Source organism: Oncorhynchus keta, unplaced genomic scaffold, assembly GCF_023373465.1.
Source record: "Oncorhynchus keta strain PuntledgeMale-10-30-2019 unplaced genomic scaffold, Oket_V2 Un_contig_18163_pilon_pilon, whole genome shotgun sequence".
NCBI classification, from domain to species: Eukaryota; Metazoa; Chordata; class Actinopteri; order Salmoniformes; family Salmonidae; genus Oncorhynchus; species Oncorhynchus keta.
The window spans coordinates 60,601-83,980 of NW_026280771.1; the positions used below are offsets into that span (position 1 = coordinate 60,601).

At 45.3% G+C, this 23,380-nt stretch overlaps 1 protein-coding gene across 4 annotated transcripts in view; it reads right to left on the bottom strand.

The window, feature by feature from the left end:
- LOC118375973 (golgin subfamily B member 1-like) overlaps positions 1-23,380 on the bottom strand; it is a 75,276-nt gene that overhangs the window by 46,123 nt on the left and 5,773 nt on the right. For all 4 annotated transcript variants that reach the window (XM_052503858.1, XM_052503859.1, XM_052503856.1 and 1 more), the window contains exons 6-14: positions 19,409-19,579; positions 14,840-15,028; positions 13,668-13,790; positions 13,190-13,303; positions 12,084-12,381; positions 11,334-11,449; positions 10,060-10,177; positions 3,478-3,569; positions 1,831-1,981 (exon numbers count right to left, since the gene is read on the bottom strand). In XM_052503858.1, the coding sequence (XP_052359818.1) occupies positions 1,831-1,981; positions 3,478-3,569; positions 10,060-10,177; positions 11,334-11,449; positions 12,084-12,381; positions 13,190-13,303; positions 13,668-13,790; positions 14,840-15,028; positions 19,409-19,579 (1,372 nt within the window). The remainder of the gene's footprint in view (positions 1-1,830; positions 1,982-3,477; positions 3,570-10,059; positions 10,178-11,333; positions 11,450-12,083; positions 12,382-13,189; positions 13,304-13,667; positions 13,791-14,839; positions 15,029-19,408; positions 19,580-23,380) is intronic.

A 23,380-nucleotide genomic window follows, 5' to 3' on the forward strand; every position in this document is an offset into this window, starting at 1 on the left:
CACTGGGTGACAGAGAGAAGGGTTTCACTGGGTGACAGAGAGAAGGGTTTCACTGGGTGACAGAGAGAAGGGTTTCACTGGGTGACAGAGAGAAGGGTTTCACTGGGTGACAGAGAGAAGGGTTTCACTGGGTGACAGAGAGAAGGGTTTCACTGGGTGACAGAGAGAAGGGTTTCACTGGGTAAGGATTGCAGATGTGGTAGTGCAAAGTGGTCAATGTAGCCAAGCGAATAAAATAAAAAAGTATTTTATTTTCAATGAGGACTCTTTGGATTCTTGAATTCCAAGGAATCTCCTTTAACAGAATGAACTTATGGAATTGACTCCATATCATTTATTAAGTGATGAGCAATCATTGAATGGACATGACAATATTTAATTGACAGCCAGTTGTTGTTTAGATGTTAAGATGAGCTCCAGAAACCAAGTTTGAGTAGGAATGCACCAATCAGATATTGCAACAGTTAGCTACTTCAGCAACTAAAAGCAGCAAGGGTGGCAGCGTTACACAGGCAAATGACAACAATGAGGTTAGCAAGCATTAGTAAAGATGGATAGATGATTGGAGAGGACAAAAGTGTTGAAAAACAGCACCACTTGCAGTGTGTGAGTGTGTGAGTGTGCGCGCGTGTGTGTGTGTGTGTGTTAGAAGACATAAAACTCAAGCTATGATGTCAGTATATTATATAATTCCACTCCACACCATCTGTCAAGTAACTATGCTCACAATGACATCACAACTCTAGCCTAGAATTTTCACTTTAGTGTTATTAGTGGTTTAGATATAGCCTCATTTTTCTATAAATTAAACAATAAGGATATTTCACAATTCTATTAGAGGAGTCTTCTAGGGCTCTTTTGATTGGTTTATTAATTCTTTATAAACAAGATCATTGGTTTCTTTCTTTTTTATAAAGAAGATCATTGGTTTATTTATTTTTTCCATACAAGCTCCGCCCTCAGTTAGTCCTAATTCCAGTGTTAGCGTTAGCATTCCCACCACCATTGAAGCCTTGTCATTTTCTTGTGTTAATATGTTTTGCAGATCAGTTCAAGGACAGTGTCATTATGAAGTCAACGGAGTCCGAAAGTGGCAGGGAAAGTTGGGGGAGGGAGAGACGGAAGGAAGGAGAGAGGGAGGGGAAAGTGGGAGGAAAGGAAACTTAAAAAGAGAGGAAGATACTGAAAGAAAGAAACACGACATGGAGGAAGAGGGACTAATAAAAAGCACAGGGCTCCACTGTACTGCCTCCAGTTTACCCCGGAGGAGGTGAAAAGGATCCTGGGAAACTGAGGACAGTACAGTGGGCACAGGCTTTTGCTGAGGGGGATGGGCCTGCATGCACAAAACTGATGGGAAACAGGTTCTTGTTGGCTGCCCCCATCCCAGGAGCAGGGAGCGGAGGAGGAGGGGGGGAGGACATGGGGTAGGGGTTGGGGGGGGGCGCAGAGCCAGAACGAAAAGCTCGCCGGGGACGGATGGTTGGAGGGGAAAAAATGAAACAAAAAATAAACATGCTCAGTTGGACAGTGAGGGGCTCTCAAACAACAACAGAAGACATTGAACTTTAACAGATAACTTCTCTAGAATTCCCTCCCACCTTCCTTCCTCCCTGTTTCCTTGGGTAAAAGATGTATGTTGTTTGACAGTATATAACAAAAGGTTTGGACGGAGTGGTAGCTGTGTTCTGTGTTGGCGGGTTAGCGGCTTCTGGGTGATATGACTGTTGCATTTCGGTCTGAGGTGAGGTTTAGTGTCTGTAGTGTGTGGTAGTGCCAGTGCGCCCTGTGTGTGTGTGGATCACCCACCAACGGTGGCAGGGCCCTTACCCTCTCTCTCCTCCTCCATGTGGCTCATGCGCAGGGCCATGGTGGCCTTTTCCTCGCGGGCACGGTCCCTGGCTGTCACCGCCTCCGACACCATCTCCTGCCAGTCCAGCACCTGGCTCTGGGCGTCGTCGGCGCTACCTGACTCGCTGGCCTAGTGTGTGTAGGATCAGAAAGACATGGGAAGCAGGATATTGGTTTGGGGGTGGAGGAGGTATTGGGTCCAGAGATAAGACATTTATTCTCATCCAGGGATTTACTCAATCATTTTGAGTGTACCGGATCTGGAGGAGGAGCGGGAGGAGACGCTGTGGAGTACCGGACCCATGTGTATTGGGTGCGTAACCTGATTACGTCATCCAGCCAAGGTGCTGAGAAATCCCATTTAGATTACGGTAATTCATCTGAACAGAACATACAACTGGAGGAGGCAACACTGTGAATCCTCCTTCTTACTGAATTCTGATGAGCACTTTGAAGATGTTAGAATAACTGTCCACGTTTACTGTTCCTCAGTCAACAAGGAGAAACCAACAGCAACATCACTAGTCTATGACAATCTACTATCCCCCATAGTAGAAAAGTTAACCTGTTCTATTGTTCAGCTTATCTTTCTTTGTGAGAAAGAAATAGCCTTTTCCAAACAGACTCTGGGACAGTTGTGGGACGATAGATCCCAAAACCATACAACAAGTAGGACTAGGATACATCAAAATAACTTTCAAAAGCAATGAGGATGATGCAACAGATCAGAACATTTAGCTTGAAATGTTAATATAATGTGAAGAAATAATAGTTTAAGTGCAGCAATGCGCACAAGGCAGTAGGCGACACGCGAATGTTTGTTCCCTAATGAAATTAACGGACCGCACCAGACAGCAGGTTCATGAGACAGAGATAAAACATTTAGCAGGGGAGATCTAATGATGCAACAACTAGCACGGGCTGCTAATATGACGAGGGTTGAAGTTTGGCAACTGGTCAATGAAACAAAGTTTCAAAACCAATAGAACATGAGAGAAACCGGCTGCTGGTTTCAATGGCATAAGCCTATGGAAGTCTTTATAAAATACTTTAGGCTACTTTGATGCAAGGTAAGACATGCCTCACAATATGAAGCAAAACATTCAGGTTTCAAACAATTAAGTCTACATCTGCAAAATGCATACTACTTCCAGCTCATTGCAAAGTGGTGTGGGACATGCTGAAGCCTGCCTACCTATGCACTTGATTGGCGAATGTAAAACGCGCTTCAATTACCAGTTGGGGGGGTAAAGCCGGCTATTACTGGTTAACGGAAACCTTGAGTGACAGTAATATAATAATAATATATTAAATAATATATGCCATTTAGCAGACGCTTTTATCCAAAGCGACTTACAGTCCATGTGTGCATACATTCTACGTATGGGTGGTCCCGGGAATCGAACCCACTACCCTGGCGTTACAAGCGCCATGCTCTACCAACTGTGCTACAGAAGGACCAGTCAAGGTATGCATCCATAGATGAACCCATCTACCCCTCACAGGTTTCCCCAACATTGAGTATCAAGTATCATGACTCGACACCACTACATGCCGGGATGTAGGTGGTACTTCCTCGTTGCAGTGCATGTTGGGGGTACCGTCTGGTGGGGTTTGAACTCTGACCTGAGAGGCGGCTCTCTTGGTAACCTGCTCCAGGTCGGAGGCCATCTTCCTCTGCTGCTCCTCGTACACCACCAGCTTGGCCTCCAGTACATCTACAGGAGGACAGAGGACATGTTAACATCTACATAAGGTCAGAGGACATGTTAACCACCTCCAGCACATCTACATGAGGACAGAGGACATGTTAACCTCCTCCAGCACATCTACATGAGGACAGAGAACATGTTAACCACCTCCAGTACATCTACAGGAGGTCAGAGGACATGTTAACATCTACATGAGGACAGAGGACATGTTAACCTCCTCCAGCACATCTACATGAGGACAGAGGACATGTTAACCTCCTCCAGCACATCTACAGGAGGTCAGAGGACATGTTAACATCTACATGAGGACAGAGGACATGTTAACCTCCTCCAGCACATCTACATGAGGACATGTTAACCTCCTCCAGCACATCTACATGAGGACACTGGACATGTTAACCACCTCCAGTACATCTACATGAGGTCAGAGGACATGTTAACCTCCTCCAGCACATCTACATGAGGTCAGAGGACATGTTAACCTCCTCCAGCACATCTACATGAGGACAGAGGACATGTTAACCTCCTCCAGCACATCTACATGAGGTCAGAGGACATGTTAACCACCTCCAGCACATCTACATGAGGAGGACATGTTAACCACCTCCAGCACATCTACATGAGGACAGAGGACATGTTAACCTCCTCCAGTACATCTACATGAGGTCAGAGGACATGTTAACCTCCTCCAGCACATCTACATGAGGACAGAGGACATGTTAACCTCCTCCAGCACATCTACATGAGGACAGAGGACATGTTAACCACCTCCAGTACATCTACCTCCTCCAGCACATCTACATGAGGACAGAGGACATGTTAACCACCTCCAGCACATCTACATAAGGACAGAGGACATGTTAACCACCTCCAGTACATCTACATAAGGTCAGAGGACATGTTAACCACCTCCAGCACATCTACATGAGGACAGAGGACATGTTAACCACCTCCTACATCTACATGAGGACCAGACATGTTAACCACCACATCTACATGAGGACAGAGGACATGTTAACCACCTCCAGCACATCTACATGAGGTCAGAGGACATGTTAACCACCTCCAGCACATCTACATGAGGACAGAGCACATGTTAACCACCTCCAGTACATCTACATGAGGACAGAGGACATGTTAACCTCCTCCAGTACATCTACATGAGGACAGAGGACATGTTAACCCACCTCCAGCACATCTACATGAGGACAGAGGACATGTTAACCTCCCTCCAGCACATCTACATGAGGTCAGAGGACATGTTAACCTCCTCCAGCACATCTACATGAGGACAGAGGACATGTTAACCATCTACTCCAGCACATCTACATGAGGACAGAGGACATGTTAACCTCCTCCAGTACATCTACATGAGGACAGAGGACATGTTAACCTCCTCCAGCACATCTACATGAGGACAGAGGACATGTTAACCTCCTCCAGCACATCTACATGAGGACAGAGGACATGTTAACCTCCTCCAGCACATCTACATGAGGAGGAGAGGACATGTTAACCTCCTCCAGTACATCTACATGAGGACAGAGGACATGTTAACCTCCTCCAGTACATCTACATGAGGACAGAGGACAGAGGACATGTTAACCTCCTCCAGCACATCTACATGAGGACAGAGGACATGTTAACCACCTCACATCTACATGAGGACAGAGGACATGTTAACCTCCTCCAGTACATCTACATGAGGACAGAGGACATGTTAACCACCTCCAGTACATCTACATGAGGACAGAGGACATGTTAACCTCCTCCAGTACATCTACATGAGGACAGAGGTCAGAGGACATGTTAACCACCTCCAGCACATCTACATGAGGACAGAGGACATGTTAACCTCCTCCAGTCATCTACATGACATGTTAACCACCTCCAGCACATCTACAGAGGACATGTTAACCTCCTCCACCACATCTACATGAGGACCAGCACATCTACATGAGGACAGAGGACATGTTAACCTCCTCCAGCACATCTACATGAGGTCAGAGGACATGTTAGACCTCCTAACCTCCTCCAGCACATCTACATGAGGACAGAGGACATGTTACATCTACATGAGGACTGTTAACCACCTCCAGCACATCTACATGAGGACAGAGGACATGTTAACCTCCTCCAGTACATCTACATGAGGACAGAGGACATGTTAACCACCTCCAGTACATCTACATAAGGACAGAGGACATGTTAACCACCAGTACATCTAAAGGACAGAGGACATGTTAAACCAGCACATCTACATGAGGACAGAGGACATGTTCAGTACATCTACATGAGGACAGAGGACATGTTAACCTCCTCCAGCACATCTACATGAGGACAGAGGACATGTTAACCACCTCCAGTACATCTACATGAGGACAGAGGACATGTTAACCTCCTCCAGTACATCTACATGAGGACAGAGGACATGTTAACCTCCTCCAGTACATCTACATGAGGACAGAGGACATGTTAACCACCTCCAGCACATCTACATGAGGACAGAGGACATGTTAACCACCTCCAGCACATCTACATCTACCATGAGGTCAGAGGACATGTTAACCACCTCCAGCACATCTACATCAGAGGACATGCAGTACATCTACATGAGGACAGAGGACATGTTAACCACCTCCAGTACATCTACATGAGGACAGAGGACATGTTAACCTCCTCCAGTACATCTACATGAGGACATGTTAACCACCTCCAGCACATCTACATGAGGTCAGAGGACATGTTAACCACCTCCAGCACATCTGAATGAGGACATGTTAAACCTCCAGCACATCTACATGAGGACAGAGGACATGTTAACCTCCTCCAGTACATCTACATGAGGACAGAGGACATGTCCTCCAGCACATCTACATGAGAGGACAGAGGACATGTTAACCTCCTCTACAGTACATCAGGCATGAGGACAGAGGACATGTTAACCTCCTCCAGCACATTCATGAGGTCAGAGGACATGTTAACCTCCTCCAGCACATCTACATGAGGACAGAGGACATGTTAACCTCCTCCAGTACATCTACATGAGGTCAAGGACATGTTAACCTCCTCCAGTACATCTACAGAGGACAGAGGACATGTCCAGTACATCTACATGAGGACAGAGGACATGTTAACCTCCTCCAGCACATCTACATGAGGACAGAGGACATGTTAAACAGCACATCTACATGAGGACAGAGGACATGTTAACCTCCTCCAGCACATCTACATGACAGAGGACATGTTAACCACCTCCAGTACATCTACATGAGGACAGAGGACATGTTAATCCAGTCAGAGATGTTAACCTCCTCCAGTACATCTACATGAGGACAGAGGACATGTTAACCTCCTCCAGTACATCTACATGAGGACAGAGGACATGTTAACCTCCTCCAGTACATGTCTGGTTCAGAGGACATGAGTTAACCTCCTCCAGCACATCTACATGAGGTCAAGGACATGTTAACCTCCTCCAGTACATCTACATGAGGTCAGAGGACATGTTAACCTCCTCCAGTACATCTACATGAGGACAGAGGACATGTTAACCTCCTCCATCTACATGAGGACATGTTAACCACCTCCAGCACATCTACATGAGGTCAGAGGACATGTTAACCACCTCCAGCACATCTACATGAGGACATGTTAACCACATCTACATGAGGACAGAGGACATGTTAACCTCCTCCAGTACATCTACATGAGGTCAGAGGACATGTTAACCTCCTCCAGCACATCTACATGAGGACAGAGGACATGTTAACCTCCTCCAGCACATCTACATGAGGACAGAGGACATGTTAACCACCTCCAGTACATCTACATGAGGTCAGAGGACATGTTAACGTCCTCCAGCACATCTACATGAGGACAGAGGACATGTTAACCACCTCAAGTACATCTACATGAGGTCAGAGGACATGTTAACCTCCTCCAGTACATCTACATGAGGTCAGAGGACATGTTAACGTCCTCCAGCACATCTACATGAGGACAGAGGACATGTTAACCACCTCCAGTACATCTACATGAGGTCAGAGGACATGTTAACCTCCTCCAGCACATCTACATGAGGACAGAGGACATGTTAACCACCTCCAGTACATCTACATAAGGTCAGAGGACATGTTAACCACCTCCAGCACATCTACATGAGGACAGAGGACATGTTAACCACCTCCAGCACATCTACATGAGGACAGAGGACATGTTAACCACCTCCAGTACATCTACATGAGGACATGTTAACCTCCTCCAGCACATCTACATGAGGACAGAGGACATGTTAACCACCTCCAGTACATCTACATGAGGACATGTTAACCTCCTCCAGTACATCTACATGAGGACAGAGGACATGTTAACCTCCTCCAGCACATCTACATGAGGACAGAGGACATGTTAACCACCTCCAGCACATCTACATGAGGACAGAGGACATGTTAACCACCTCCAGTACATCTACATGAGGACAGAGGACATGTTAACCTCCTCCAGCACATCTACATGAGGACAGAGGACATGTTAACCACCTCCAGTACATCTACATAAGGTCAGAGGACATGTTAACCTCCTCCAGCACATCTACATGAGGACAGAGGACATGTTAACCACCTCCAGTACATCTACATGAGGACAGAGGACATGTTAACCTCCTCCAGTACATCTACATGAGGACATGTTAACCACCTCCAGCACATCTACATGAGGTCAGAGGACATGTTAACCACCTCCAGCACATCTACATGAGGACATTTAACCACCTCCAGCACAGACATGAGGACAGAGGACATGTTAACCTCCTCCAGTACATCTACATGAGGACAGAGGACATGTTAACCACCTCCAGCACATCTACATGAGGACAGAGGACATGTTAACCTCCTCCAGTACATCTACATGAGGACAGAGGACATGTTAACCTCCTGGCAGTACATCTACATGAGGTCAGAGGACATGTTAACCTCCTCCAGCACATCTACATGAGGACAGAGGACATGTTAACCACCTCCAGTACATCTACATGAGGTCAGAGGACATGTTAACCTCCTCCAGCACATCTACATGAGGACAGAGGACATGTTAACCACCTCCAGTACATCTACATGAGGACAGAGGACATGTTAACCTCCTCCAGTACATCTACATGAGGACAGAGGACATGTTAACCTCCTCCAGCACATCTACATGAGGACAGAGGACATGTTAACCACCTCCAGTACATCTACATGAGGTCAGAGGACATGTTAACCTCCTCCAGCACATCTACATGAGGTCAGAGGACATGTTAACCTCCTCCAGCACATCTACATGAGGACAGAGGACATGTTAACCTCCTCCAGCACATCTACATGAGGACAGAGGACATGTTAACCACCTCCAGTACATCTACATGAGGTCAGAGGACATGTTAACCTCCTCCAGCACATCTACATGAGGACAGAGGACATGTTAACCACCTCCAGTACATCTACATGAGGACAGAGGACATGTTAACCTCCTCCAGCACATCTACATGAGGACAGAGGACATGTTAACCACCTCCAGTACATCTACATGAGGACATGTTAACCTCCTCCAGCACATCTACATGAGGACATGTTAACCACCTCCAGCACATCTACATGAGGACAGAGGACTGTTAACCTCCTCCAGTACATCTACATGAGGACAGAGGACATGTTAACCACCTCCAGCACATCTACATGAGGACAGAGGACATGTTAACCACCTCCAGTACATCTACATGAGGACATGTTAACCTCCTCCAGTACATCTACATGAGGACAGAGGACATGTTAACCTCATCCAGCACATCTACATGAGGACAGAGGACATGTTAACCACCTCCAGTACATCTACATGAGGACAGAGGACATGTTAACCTCATCCAGCACATCTACATGAGGACAGAGGACATGTTAACCACCTCCAGTACATCTACATGAGGACAGAGGACATGTTAACCACCTCCAGCACATCTACATGAGGACAGAGGACATGTTAGAGACAGAACACAATGTAAACAGATTCTGAATAACACGCTGAAGGTACATTAACAAAGATCAAACAGAACAAGCGACCAAAATAACATACAGATGTACAAGGCTGAAACAGATCACTTGTAAACATGGGGAGCCGTTGCTCATTTAGATGGTCTTCAAACCTCTTGTAAATCCTCACCAGACGACACAGAGATTAGTTTCAGTACAGAGAACATCTAGAGAACATCTGCAGTAGAAAACCCTTTTCACTTTGAATGTAAAGAAATGTTTTCGCCCCTAGCGTTGCTAGACAAAAGAGGGGGTGGGGCGTTTACTAAATACCATATTAACACATCATTTTTTAAAGAGTTATAAATGATAACACCAAGGAGAAGTCCACAATAAGATAACGTGCTAGCTAGTTTTATAAGTGTTAAGTTCATTTCACCATGGTCCAGATAAGTGTAGTCAGGTGATTGATGATAGTTGAAGACTCTCCTCACCGTTCTTGGCCTTGATCTCGTCGTACTGCTCCAGCTTCCACAGCGTCTCCTCCCGCTCCTCCTCCAGATCCGTGACGCGGCTACGCAGGGAGGTCACGTCAGGGCCCACTCTGCCAGACTGGAGGAGGGTCATTGTTCACAGGTCAAGGGAAGCTCAGCGCAACATGTCTGGTTCTTGAATGAGACTAAACGTGTACGACATACAGTCAGGGCAACATGTCTGGTTCTTGAATGAGACTAAACGTGTACGACATACAGTCAGGGCAACATGTCTGGTTCTTGAATGAGACTAAACGTGTACGACATACAGTCAGGGCAACATGTCTGGTTCTTGAATGAGACTAAACGTGTACGACATACAGTCAGGGCAACATGTCTGGTTCTTGAATGAGACTAAACGTGTACGACATACAGTCAGGGCAACATGTCTGGTTCTTGAATGAGACTAAACGTACAGTACGACATACAGTCAGGGCAACATGTCTGGTTCTTGAATGAGACTAAACGTGTACGACATACAGTCAGGGCAACATGTCTGGTTCTTGAATGAGACTAAAATACGACATACAGTCAGGACAACATGTCTGGTTCTTGAATGAGACTAAACGTAATCTGCGACATACAGTCAGGACAACATGTCTGGTTCTTGAATGAGACTAAACGTGTACGACATACAGTCAGGGCAACATGTCTGGTTCTTGAATGAGACTAAACGTGTACGACATACAGTCAGGGCAACATGTCTGGTTCTTGAATGAGACTAAACGTGTACGACATACAGTCAGGGCAACATGTCTGGTTCTTGAATGAGACTAAACGTGTACGACATACAGTCAGGGCAACATGTCTGGTTCTTGAATGAGACTAAACGTGTACGACATACAGTCAGGGCAACATGTCTGGTTCTTGAATGAGACTAAACGTGTACGACATACAGTCAGGGCAACATGTCTGGTTCTTGAATGAGACTAAACGTGTACGACATACAGTCAGGGCAACATGTCTGGTTCTTGAATGAGACTAAACGTGTACGACATACAGTCAGGGCAACAACATTTTCCCTCTCCCAAAGACACGTGCCCTCTGAGCATACTAATCATAGAAGTCTAAATAGATGGGAGCTCTGAATTAAACTCTGCTAAAATAATTGCCCTCTTCTCACAGACCATTGTCACAGAAAAGTTATAACATTGATCATCACGCTGCTGATTATAAATGTACTCATCCCGCCTATTTAAAATGTTACAACTCGTTTGCTAGATAGAAACTCTTACCTGGCTTTTCCTCAGCTCGTCCTCCAGCTGTCGAATACGAGACTTTGACCAGGCTTTTATCTTTAGGAACTTGGCTTCCGATTTACTGGCCTCCTCAGATTTCAGCTTGGCTTGTGCTGCGAGAGACGAGAAAGAAGGGGGGGAGACAGAGAGAGAAAGAAGGGGGGGAGTCAGAGAGAGAAAGAACGGGGGGAGACAGAGAGAGAAAGAACGGGGGGAGACAGAGAGAGAAAGAACGGGGGGAGACAGAGAGAGAAAGAAGGGGGGGAGACAGAGAGAGAAAGAAGGGGGGGAGACAGAGAGAGAAAGAAGGGGGGGAGACAGAGAGAGAAAGAAGGGGGAGTCAGAGAGAGAAAGAAGGGGGGGAGTCAGAGAGAGAAAGAAGGGGGGGAGTCAGAGAGAGAAGAAAGAGAGAAGGGGGGGAGACAGAGAGAGAAATAACAGGGGGAGTCAGAGAGAGAAAGAAGGGGGGGAGACAGAGAGAGAAAGAAGGGGGGAGACAGAGAGAGAAAGAAGTGAGAGAGAGAAAGAACGGGGGGAGACAGAGAGAGAAAGAAGGGGGGGAGTCAGAGAGAGAACGAAGGGGGGGAGAAAGAGAGAGAAAGGAGAGTGACAGGAGAAAAGCAGATCATGAGATCTTCACAAGACCTGAAGAAGAGCTTAACATCCCAGGAATCCCATCAACATTATATAAGCATCCTATGGTCTGTAGAATGTGTGTATCTGTCCACACCTGTACCGACTACCTACCTTCCAGCTCGTTCATCCTCTGGGCCGTGGCTGGAGAATCCCCGCCGCTCCCTGCTTGCGTTTGGGTCTGAAGCTCGGCGACAGGGGTCCTTCCCAGCTCCTCCTGTAGCTGCCCGCGAAGTGCCTGCTCCCGCTCGGCCAGCTGGGCCTCGTGACACTCGGCGGCACGGCGTAGCTCGCCCTGATGCTTCTCCAAGAGGTCACGCAGCTGAGCCCGCATCACGTGCTTCTCAGCCTCCATCTTGGACCCGAGGCTCTCGCGCTCCACCTGCAGCCGCCGCGCCCGCTCCACAAGGTCCTGGGAGAGAAAAGGAGGGATGAGGGTAGAGCAGGAGGAGGGGATAGAGAGGGATGGATGAGGGAAGGAGGGACAATTGGTGATCACTGTTCTAAGCTAGGGTTGTCGCGAGAGAGATGACATCATAAGGGGAATGATCTCCCTCATCTGAAGTTAATTACTCCAGGGTCACAGTTGATAGTGGCTGACCCTGGCTGTCACGCCACTCTCTGAGGGTGTCCAGAGAGAAAAAAGACACATTTAGAATTCACACGGGCGTATTAATACACACTTGTATGTGTATGAAATAGGACAAATATAACCACCCACCAAATTATTATTCATTATAGTAGTAGCCATCACCAAGACTGTATCCTTGATTCTCCACCCTCTTCCTAGTAGTGTGCACTTGCACACTCTCGGTAAGGGATCTAATAGCTTTGGATTGATGTAAGAGTAGTCTGGAGAGACCTCTCGTCATTGTTAAATGTATGCAGGAAGGTTGGGAAGTGGACACACACTTTGGGAGAAAGAAAGAGAATTGGAACGTAGCCCATATTGTCTTGGCCCACCCTTCCAATGGGTATAGCTGTTAACACCCATGTGGTTCCTTATAATAGATCATAATATATGCCATTTAGCAGATGTTTTTATCCAAAGTGATGTACAGTCATGTGTGCATACATTCTTCATATGGGTGGCCCCAGCGGGAAACTAACCCCCTGATCCAGGCGGTGCAAGCGCCATGCTCTACCTGAGACACAAAGAGGACACCTTAAAGGGATAGTTCACCTTAAATAAAGTTTGACCTATTTAAATAACCCCTCACCTTGATCTGCTGGTCTCTGGAGTCCACCTCCCCCTGGAAGACATCAATCACCTGGTTTTTACCCTGCAACACCTCCTCCTTCTCATGTAGTTTCTGTTTCAGAGCCTTCAGGAGCTGGGGAGCACAGACAGCCATGTCAGCAACTACACTACCCACGGTGCACAGCAGTGATACTGTATATCACAACTTGATCTTGTAGTCACACTAGGACATTGCATGTTGTAACTGGAAATGTTTCACTTTTGGTACAATTCGCTGGATGTATAACTGTTTTGAAACAGAATGTTCCTTCCAATGACTTAAGATAGAATAATCTATAGTGTATCTACAGCTAGCATGCAGCCAGGTTACCGAGTTCAGAATGAATAGAGTAACTTCACGGAATAAGGACAATTTAAAGTGGGTTCATAGTAGATTTTACTGGTCATTTTAATGGTAAAACAAAAGTAACAGTGGTAAATCCTCTAGTCTAGTTTACCTGTTCCAGATCAGCGCTGGCGTCAGACTTGGCAGCCAACTTGAAGAGCTCCTGCTCATGCATCTGGTTGACCTCCATTAGCTTGTTGTCTTTCTGCAGAATGATGTCTTTAAACGTCTGGATCTGAAACGATAGTTCATTCAGAAGACATTTGTGAAGCTTGAATACATGGCTGGTCACGGCTGGTCTGACAGGGAAGCTTGAATACACGGCTGGTCTGACAGGGAAGCTTGAATACACGGCTGGTCACGGCTGGCCTGACAGGGAAGCTTGAATACACGGCTAGTCTGACAGGGAAGCTTGAATACACGGCTGGTCACGGCTGGTCTGACAGGGAAGCTTGAATACACAGCTGGTCTGACAGGGAAGCTTGAATACACGGCTGGTCACGGCTAGTCTGACAGGGAAGCTTGAATACACGGCTGGTCACGGCTAGTCTGACAGGGTAGCTTGAATACACGGCTGGTCACGGCTAGTCTGACAGGGAAGCTTGAATACACGGCTGGTCACGGCTAGTCTGACAGGGAAGCTTGAATACACGGCTGGTCACGGCTGGTCTGACAGGGAAGCTTGAATACACGGCTGGTCACGGCTGGTCTGACAGGGAAGCTTGAATACACGGCTGGTCACGGCTGGTCTGACAGGGAAGCTTGAATACACGGCTGGTCACGGCTGGTCTGACAGGGAAGCTTGAATACACGGCTGGTCACGGCTGGTCTGACAGGGAAGCTTGAATACACGGCTGGTCACAGCTGGTCTGACAGGGAAGCTTGAATACACGGCTGGTCACGGCTGGTCTGACAGGGAAGCTTGAATACACGGCTGGTCTGACAGGGAAGCTTGAATACACGGCTGGTCACGGTTGGTCTGACAGGGAAATCGAGCGTTTGCGATTTCTTCAGCAGATGAGGTGAACAGTGATGTGATTGGCCAAGACACAGAAAACATGAAAAAGCTGATTTTACAGGGACGAGGGGAGGAGTAGAGTTGTAACTGGATGTTTTGTTTTTGTTTTAATGTTTATCTGTCATTAATAAACGTGACGATAAATAATGTGAGGATTTAAAAAAAATAGTACATCTCTTATAATATAAAGTCATAAGCAGATTTGCTGATGAATCATGTTAAAAAAATCACATCTGCGAAATCTGTGATTTTTCACCATAACCTACGTTTTGCTTGTACATGTTCTCCTTGTCCTCGAAGGCGGCCTTTTCTGTGACTAGGAGCTCCTTGAGGCTCTCAGTCTGTTCCTGCAGCAGGCTGTAACGTTCATCACCCTCGCCCACCTTCCTGGTCAGACTTAGGACCAGCAGCTGCAGCTCCGCCAGGGAGCCCGCTCCGCTCTCCTCCGGCAACGCCTGGAACACCACCCAAAAACCTTGTATTACATTGTGTGGTGGGAAACCTTGTATTAGATTGTGTGGTGGGAAACCTCGTATTAGATTGTGTGGTGGGATACCTCGTATTAGATTGTGTGGTGGGACACCTCATATTAGATTGTGTGGTGGGAAACCTCATATTAGATTGTGTGGTGGGATACCTCATATTAGATTGTGTGGTGGGACACCTCATATTAGATTGTGTGGTGGGACACCTCGTATTAGATTGTGTGGTGGGAAACCTCGTATTAGATTGTGTGGTGGGATACCTCGTATTAGATTGTGTGGTGGGAAACCTCGTATTAGATTGTGTGGTGGGATACCTCATATTAGATTGTGTGGTGGGAACCTCGTATTAGATTGTGTGGTGGGAAACCTCATATTAGATTGTGTGGTGGGAAACCTGATTAGATTGTGTGGTGGGATACCTCGTATTACATTGTGTGGTGGGACAACTCGTATTAGATTGTGTGGTGGGAAACCTTATATTAGATTGTGTGGTGGGATACTCGTATTACATTGTGTGGTGGGATACCTCGTATTACATTGTGTGGTGGGAAACCTCGTATTAGATTGTGTGGTGGGAAACCTCATATTAGATTGTGTGGTGGGAAACCTCATATTAGATTGTGTGGTGGGAAACCTCGTATTAGATTGTGTGGTGGGAAACCTCGTATTAGATTGTGTGGTGGGATACCTCGTATTAGATTGTGTGGTGGGATACCTCATATTAGATTGTGTGGTGGGATACCTCGTATTAGATTGTGTGGTGGGATACCTCGTATTAGATTGTGTGGTGGGAAACCTCATATTAGATTGTGTGGTGGGATACCTCATATTAGATTGTGTGGTGGGAAACCTCATATTAGATTGTGTGGTGGGAAACCTCATATTAGATTGTGTGGTGGGATACCTCGTATTAGATTGTGTGGTGGGAAACCTCGTATTAGATTGTGTGGTGGGATACCTCGTATTAGATTGTGTGGTGGGATACCTCATATTAGATTGTGTGGTGGGAAACCTCGTATTAGATTGTGTGGTGGGAAACCTCATATTAGATTGTGTGGTGGGAAACCTCGTATTAGATTGTGTGGTGGGATACCTCATATTAGATTGTGTGGTGGGAAACCTCGTATTAGATTGTGTGGTGGGATACCTCGTATTAGATTGTGTGGTGAGATACCTCATATTAGATTGTGTGGTGGGAAACCTCGTATTAGATTGTGTGGTGGGAAACCTCATATTAGATTGTGTGGTGGGAAACCTGTATTAGATTGTGTGGTGGGATACCTCGTATTAGATTGTGTGGTGGGAACCTGGATTGTGTGGTGGGATACCTCGTATTAGATTGTGTGGTGGGATACCTCGTATTAGATTGTGTGGGTGGATACCTCATATTAGATGTGTGTGGTGGGATACCTCGTATTAGATTGTGTGGTGGAAACCTCGTATTAGATTGTGTGGTGGGAAACCTCGTATTAGATTGTGTGGTGGGAAACGTATTAGATTGTGTGGTGGGAAACCTCGTATTAGATTGTGTGGTGGGATACCTCATATTAGATTGTGTGGTGGGAAACCTCGTATTAGATTGTGTGGTGGAAACCTCGTATTAGATTGTGTGGTGGGAAACCTCATATTAGATTGTGTGGTGGGAAACCTCGTATTAGATTGTGTGGTGAGAAACCTGTGATTGTGTGGTGGAAACCTAGTATTAGATTGTGTGGTGGGAAACCTCGTATTAGATTGTGTGGTGGAAACCTCGTATTAGATTGTGTGGTGGGATACCTCGTATTAGATTGTGTTAGATTGTGTGGTGTGGATACCTCATATTAGATTGTGTGGTGGGAAACCTCGTATTAGATTGTGTGGTGGGAAACCTCGTATTAGATTGTGTGGTGGGAAACCTCGTATTAGATTGTGTGGTGGGAAACCTCGTATTAGATTGTGTGGTGGGAAACCTCGTATTAGATTGTGTGGTGGGAAACCTCGTATTAGATTGTGTGGTGGGAAACCTCGTATTAGATTGTGTGGTGGGAAACCTCGTATTAGATTGTGTGGTGGGAAACCTCGTATTAGATTGTGTGGTGGGAAACCTCGTATTAGATTGTGTGGTGGGAAACCTCGTATTAGATTGTGTGGTGGGAAACCTCGTATTAGATTGTGTGGTGGGAAACCTCGTATTAGATTGTGTGGTGGGAAACCTCGTATTAGATTGTGTGGTGGGATACCTCGTATTAGATTGTGTGGTGGGATACCTCGTATTAGATTGTGTGGTGGGATACCTCGTATTAGATTGTGTGGTGGGATACCTCGTATTAGATTGTGTGGTGGGATACCTCGTATTAGATTGTGTGGTGGGATACCTCGTATTAGATTGTGTGGTGGGAAACCTCGTATTAGATTGTGTGGTGGGAAACCTCGTATTAGATTGTGTGGTGGGAAACCTCGTATTAGATTGTGTGGTGGGAAACCTCGTATTAGATTGTGTGGTGGGAAACCTCGTATTAGATTGTGTGGTGAGATACCTCGTATTAGATTGTGTGGTGGGATACCTCATATTAGATTGTGTGTGGAAACCTGTATTAGATTGTGTGGTGGGATACCTCGTATTAGATTGTGTGGTGGGAAACCTCGTATTAGATTGTGTGGTGGGATACCTCGTATTAGATTGTGTGGTGAGATACCTGTATTAGATTGTGTGGTGAGAACCTCGTATTAGATTGTGTGGTGAGATACCTTAGTATTAGATTGTGTGGTGGGATACCTCGTATTAGATTGTGTGGTGGGATACCTCGTATTAGATTGTGTGGTAGATTGTGTGTGTGGTGAGATACCTCGTATTAGATTGTGTGGTGGGATACCTCGTAGATTGTGTGGTGGGAAACCTCATATTAGATTGTGTGGTGGGAAACCTCATATTAGATTGTGTGGTGGGATACCTCATATTAGATTGTGTGGTGGGATACCTCGTATTAGATTGTGTGGTGGGATACCTCGTATTAGATTGTGTGGTGGGATACCTCGTATTAGATTGTGTGGTGGGATACCTCGTATTAGATTGTGTGGTGGGAAACCTCGTATTAGATTGTGTGGTGGGAAACCTCGTATTAGATTGTGTGGTGGGAAATACCTGGATACCTATTAGATTGTGTGGTGGGATACCTCATATTAGATTGTGTGGTGGGAACCTCACCTATTAGATTGTGTGGTGGGACACCTCGTATTAGATTGTGTGGTGGGAAACCTCGTATTAGATTGTGTGGTGGGATACCTCGTATTAGATTGTGTGGTGGGATACCTCGTATTAGATTGTGTGGTGAGATACCTCGTATTAGATTGTGTGGTGAGATACCTCGTATTAGATTGTGTGGTGGGATACCTCGTATTAGATTGTGTGGTGAGATACCTCGTATTAGATTGTGTGGTGAGATACCTCATATTAGATTGTGTGGTGAGATACCTCGTATTAGATTGTGTGGTGGGATACCTCATATTAGATTGTGTGGTGAGATACCTCGTATTAGATTGTGTGGTGGGATACCTCGTATTAGATTGTGTGGTGAGATACCTCGTATTAGATTGTGTGGTGGGATACCTCGTATTAGATTGTGTGGTGAGATACCTCGTATTAGATTGTGTGGTGGGATACCTCATATTAGATTGTGTGGTGGGAAACCTCATATTAGATTGTGTGGTGGGATACCTGTGGTATTAGATTGTGTGGTGGGAAACCTCATATTAGATTGTGTGGTGGGAAACCTCGTATTAGATTGTGTGGTGGAAAACCTCGTATTAGATTGTGTGGTGGGAAACCTCATATTAGATTGTGTGGTGGGAAACCTCATATTAGATTGTGTGGTGGGAAACCTCATATTAGATTGTGTGGTGAGATACCTCATATTAGATTGTGTGGTGAGATACCTCATATTAGATTGTGTGGTGGGAAACCTCGTATTAGATTGTGTGGTGGGATACCTCGTATTAGATTGTGTGGTGGGAAACCTCATATTAGATTGTGTGGTGGGAAACCTCATATTAGATTGTGTGGTGGGAAACCTCATATTAGATTGTGTGGTGGGATACCTCGTATTAGATTGTGTGGTGGGATACCTCGTATTAGATTGTGTGGTGGGAAACCTCGTGTTATATTGTGTGCATGAGGTCATGGATAATATGACCGTGCTGGTCACACCCCATGTATCTCCAGGACCAGGGCTGGTGACTACTGTTACTGGTACCCCTAACATCTCTCTAAAATCCATAGTGTCCCAATAGCAGAAGCATCATTGTTGGGTCATGCCAATTTGTCCATGGGATGCATATTTAAAGGACAATAAAGCTTCTGGAATTTGTATTTACCATGTGCTCCGTGTCTGGTTGGGCTGGAGGCGTGGCCGTCTGCTCTCCGGTGGCCATGCCAGTCTGCAGGTGGACTATGTAGGCCTCCTTCTCTGACAGCTTCCTGTTTCGCTCCACCAGCATGGCGTCCATGTCCGCACCACGCTGCCTCTGGGCCTCCAGCTCTCGTGACTGGGAGAGGGAAAGACGTGGGCACGGGTCAGATGCACATCGGCGCACACACACATAGTAGACACAACAACACTCAAACACTAAAAATATATACTCATTCACACACAATTTTGAGAATTTTCCACCAAACACCTTAAAGATACTGGATCAGGTACAACTAAATATGAAAAGACAGACACACTATACACACACACTTGATGGACAAAGCAACCTGAACCACAAACATAACTAAACACCTATTCTCTATGTAACAGTGTAGGCCTTGGCTACAAGATCGACCTGGGATGGATCGACCTGGGATGGTTTGACCTAAAAATGGATTGACCTGGGATGGATTGACCTAAAAATGGATTGACCTGGGATGGATTGACCTAAAAATGGATTGACCTGGGATGGATTGACCTAAAAATGGATTGACCTGGGATGGATTGACCTAAAAATGGATTGACCTGGGATGGATTGACCTGGGATGGATTGACCTGGGATGGATTGACCTGGGATGGATTGACCTAAAAATGGATTGACCTAAAAATGGATTGACCTAAAAATGGATTGACCTAAAAATGGATTGACCTAAAAATGGATTGACCTAAAAATGGATTGACCTAAAAATGGATTGACCTAAAAATGGATTGACCTAAAAATGGATTGACCTAAAATGGATTGACCTAAAATGGATTGACCTAAAATGGATTGACCTAAAATGGATTGACCTAAAATGGATTGACCTAAAATGGATTGACCTGGGTCTAGAAGAAAATGATAAATTGTATTACATGTTATCAGGTAATAATATGAATAAAGCATGCCACCTTATCCTCCGAAGGAAACATGTCTTTATAAGGGCCCAACTGTCTACTGTACATCGTTTTCTGTTTATGCATACATGTGTATAGATGATGTAATGCATTATAGATGATGCCTCTACCATGTTTGACTAGGATTGTTTTTAGTGTCTCAAAACTGAGTGGTCCACATTGTGGTTTGAAAAATCTGTATTTTGTATCATTGTGGAGTGACACTAAAAGGCCACACAAGGCCACACTGTTTTAAAACATAGCCATGGGATATGAACATTCCCATAGTTAAGGAAACGAGAGCTGAGCACTGTGAGACATTCTGAATAGGCCTATAGGAGAAATGACTTCGTAGATTGGAGGAAAACACCTCAGTCACATTCATTAGGGCATGACGTAACAAAACGGTTTGCAACAGAAAACAAGTCCAGGCAGTACTTCTCTGTTTCAGTCTGTTTTCTTGCACTTGGTGCCTAATGAACAGGACCCATGTTAGCTGTGGCCTGAGGGCACCTTGCAGGAGATAATAACACTACGCCAACTCATTCCTCACATCCTTGCAGGAGGATATTGGCTTCCCTTATCTGTCCGCTGGCTAAGGAAACATGGACCTGGGCTTTCTGTTCAGGAACAAGGTGATGTTTCTATTTGGAGTGGTGACATTCTCTTGTTACTACAGTGATGTAGGCAAAAAAATAAAGTGTTGTTTTAAAAAAGTTAGTTCACAATCACACTGGATTGAGGAAAGCCATGTTCTATACAACTCATACACAGAGTATTAAAGCATGTTTAGGTGGCATGTTTTAGTTGTGACACACTAAAGTCCACTGGAACACTAACAGCGTTGTCATGGCCTTAGCTTAGGAACACAGTATTTATTTATTTGTGTACTGTTTGTGTATGTACACTGCATTGGGAAAGTATTCAGGCCCCTTCCCTTTTTCAACATTTTGTTACGTTACAGCCTTATTCTAAAAAACTGAAACACCTTATTTACATAAGTATTCAGACCCTTTGCTATGAGACTCAAAATTAAAATGTTGAATCAAAATTTCCATTGTTCATCCTTGAGATGTTTCTACAACTTGAATGGAGTCCACCTGTGGTAAATACAATTGATTGAGCATGATTTGAAAAGGCACACACCTGTCTATATAAGGTCCCACAGTTGACAGTGTATGTCAAAGCAAAAACCAAACCATGAGGTCAAACATTTCTGCAACATTGAATGTCCCTAAGAACACAGTGGCCTCCATCATTCTTAAAAATGGAAGAAGTTTGGAACCACCAAGACTCTTCCTAGAGTTGGCCGCCCGGCCAAACTGAGCAATTGGGGAGACGGGCCTTGGTCAGGGAGGTGACCAAGAACCCGATGGTCACGCTGACAGTGCACCAGAGTTCCTTTGTGGAGATGGGAAAACCTTCCAGAAGGGCAACCATCTCTGCAGCACTCCACCAATCAGGCCTTTATGGTTGAGTGGCCAGACGGAAGCCACTTCAGTAAAAGGCACATGAGAGCCTGCTAGGAGTTTGCCAAAAGGCATCTAAAGGACTCTGACCATGAGAAAAAAGATTCTCTGGTATGATGAAACCTAGATTGAACTATTTGGCCTGAATGCCAAGCGTCACGTTTGGAACAAACCATCCCTACGGTGAAGCATGGTGGGGACAGCATCATGCTGTGGGGATGTTTTTCAGCGGCAGGGACTGGGAGACTAGTAAAGATGAACGGAGAAAAGTAGAGAGATCCTTGATGAAAACCTGCTCCAGAGCGCTCAGGACCTCAGACTGGGGCGAAGGTTCACCTCCAGCATGTCAATGACCCTAAGCACACAGGCAACGCAGGAGTGGCTTCAGGACAAGTCTTTCAATGTCCTTGAGTGGGCCAGCCAGAGCCCGGACTTGAACCCAATCGAACATATTTGGAGAGATCTGGAAATAGCTGTACAGTGACGCTTCCCACCTAACTTGACAGAGCTTGAGAGGATCTGCAGAGAAGAATGGGAGAAACTCCCCAAATACAAGTGTGCCAAGCTTGTAACGTCATACCCAAGAAGACTCAAGGCTGTAATCGCTGCCAAAGATGCTTCAACAAAGTACTGAGTAAAGGGTCTGCGATATTTTTGTTTTTATATTGTATAAATGTGCAGAAATGTCTAAAAACCTGTTTTTGCTTTGTCATTATGGGGTATTGTGTGTAGATTGATGAGCGAAAAATTATTTTTAATCAATTTTAGAATAAGGCTGTAACGTAAGAAATTGTGGAAAAAGTCTAGGGGTCTGAATACTTTCCAAATGCACCGTATATAGCAACTAAGCTTTAAACTGCAAATGTGTACAGTCCCTAAACCAAACCACATTTCATAAGGCATTATACAGCCAGTATGAATGCTCATAGGAATGCATGTACAGTCCCTAAACCAAACCACATTTCATAAGGCATTATACAGCCAGTATGAATGCTCATAGGAATGCATGTACAGTCCCTAAACCAAACCACATTTCATAAGGCATTATACAGCCGGTATGAATGCTCATAGGAATGCATGTACAGTCCCTAAACCAAACCACATTTCATAAGGCATTATACAGCCAGTATGAATGCTCATAGGAATGCATGTACAGTCCCTAAACCAAACCACATTTCATAAGGCATTATACAGCCAGTATGAATGCTCATAGGAATGCATGTACAGTCCCTAAACCAAACCACATTTCATAAGGCATTATACAGCCAGTATGAATGCTCATAGGAATGCATGTACAGTGCCTAAACCAAACCACATTTCATAAGGCATTATACAGCCAGTATGAATGCTCATAGGAATGCATGTACAGTCCCTAAACCAAACCACATTTCATAAGGCATTATACAGCCAGTATGAATGCTCATAGGAATGCATGTACAGTCCCTAAACCAAACCACATTTCATAAGGCATTATACAGCCAGTATGAATGCATGTACAGTCCCTAAACCAAACCACATTTCATAAGGCATTATAC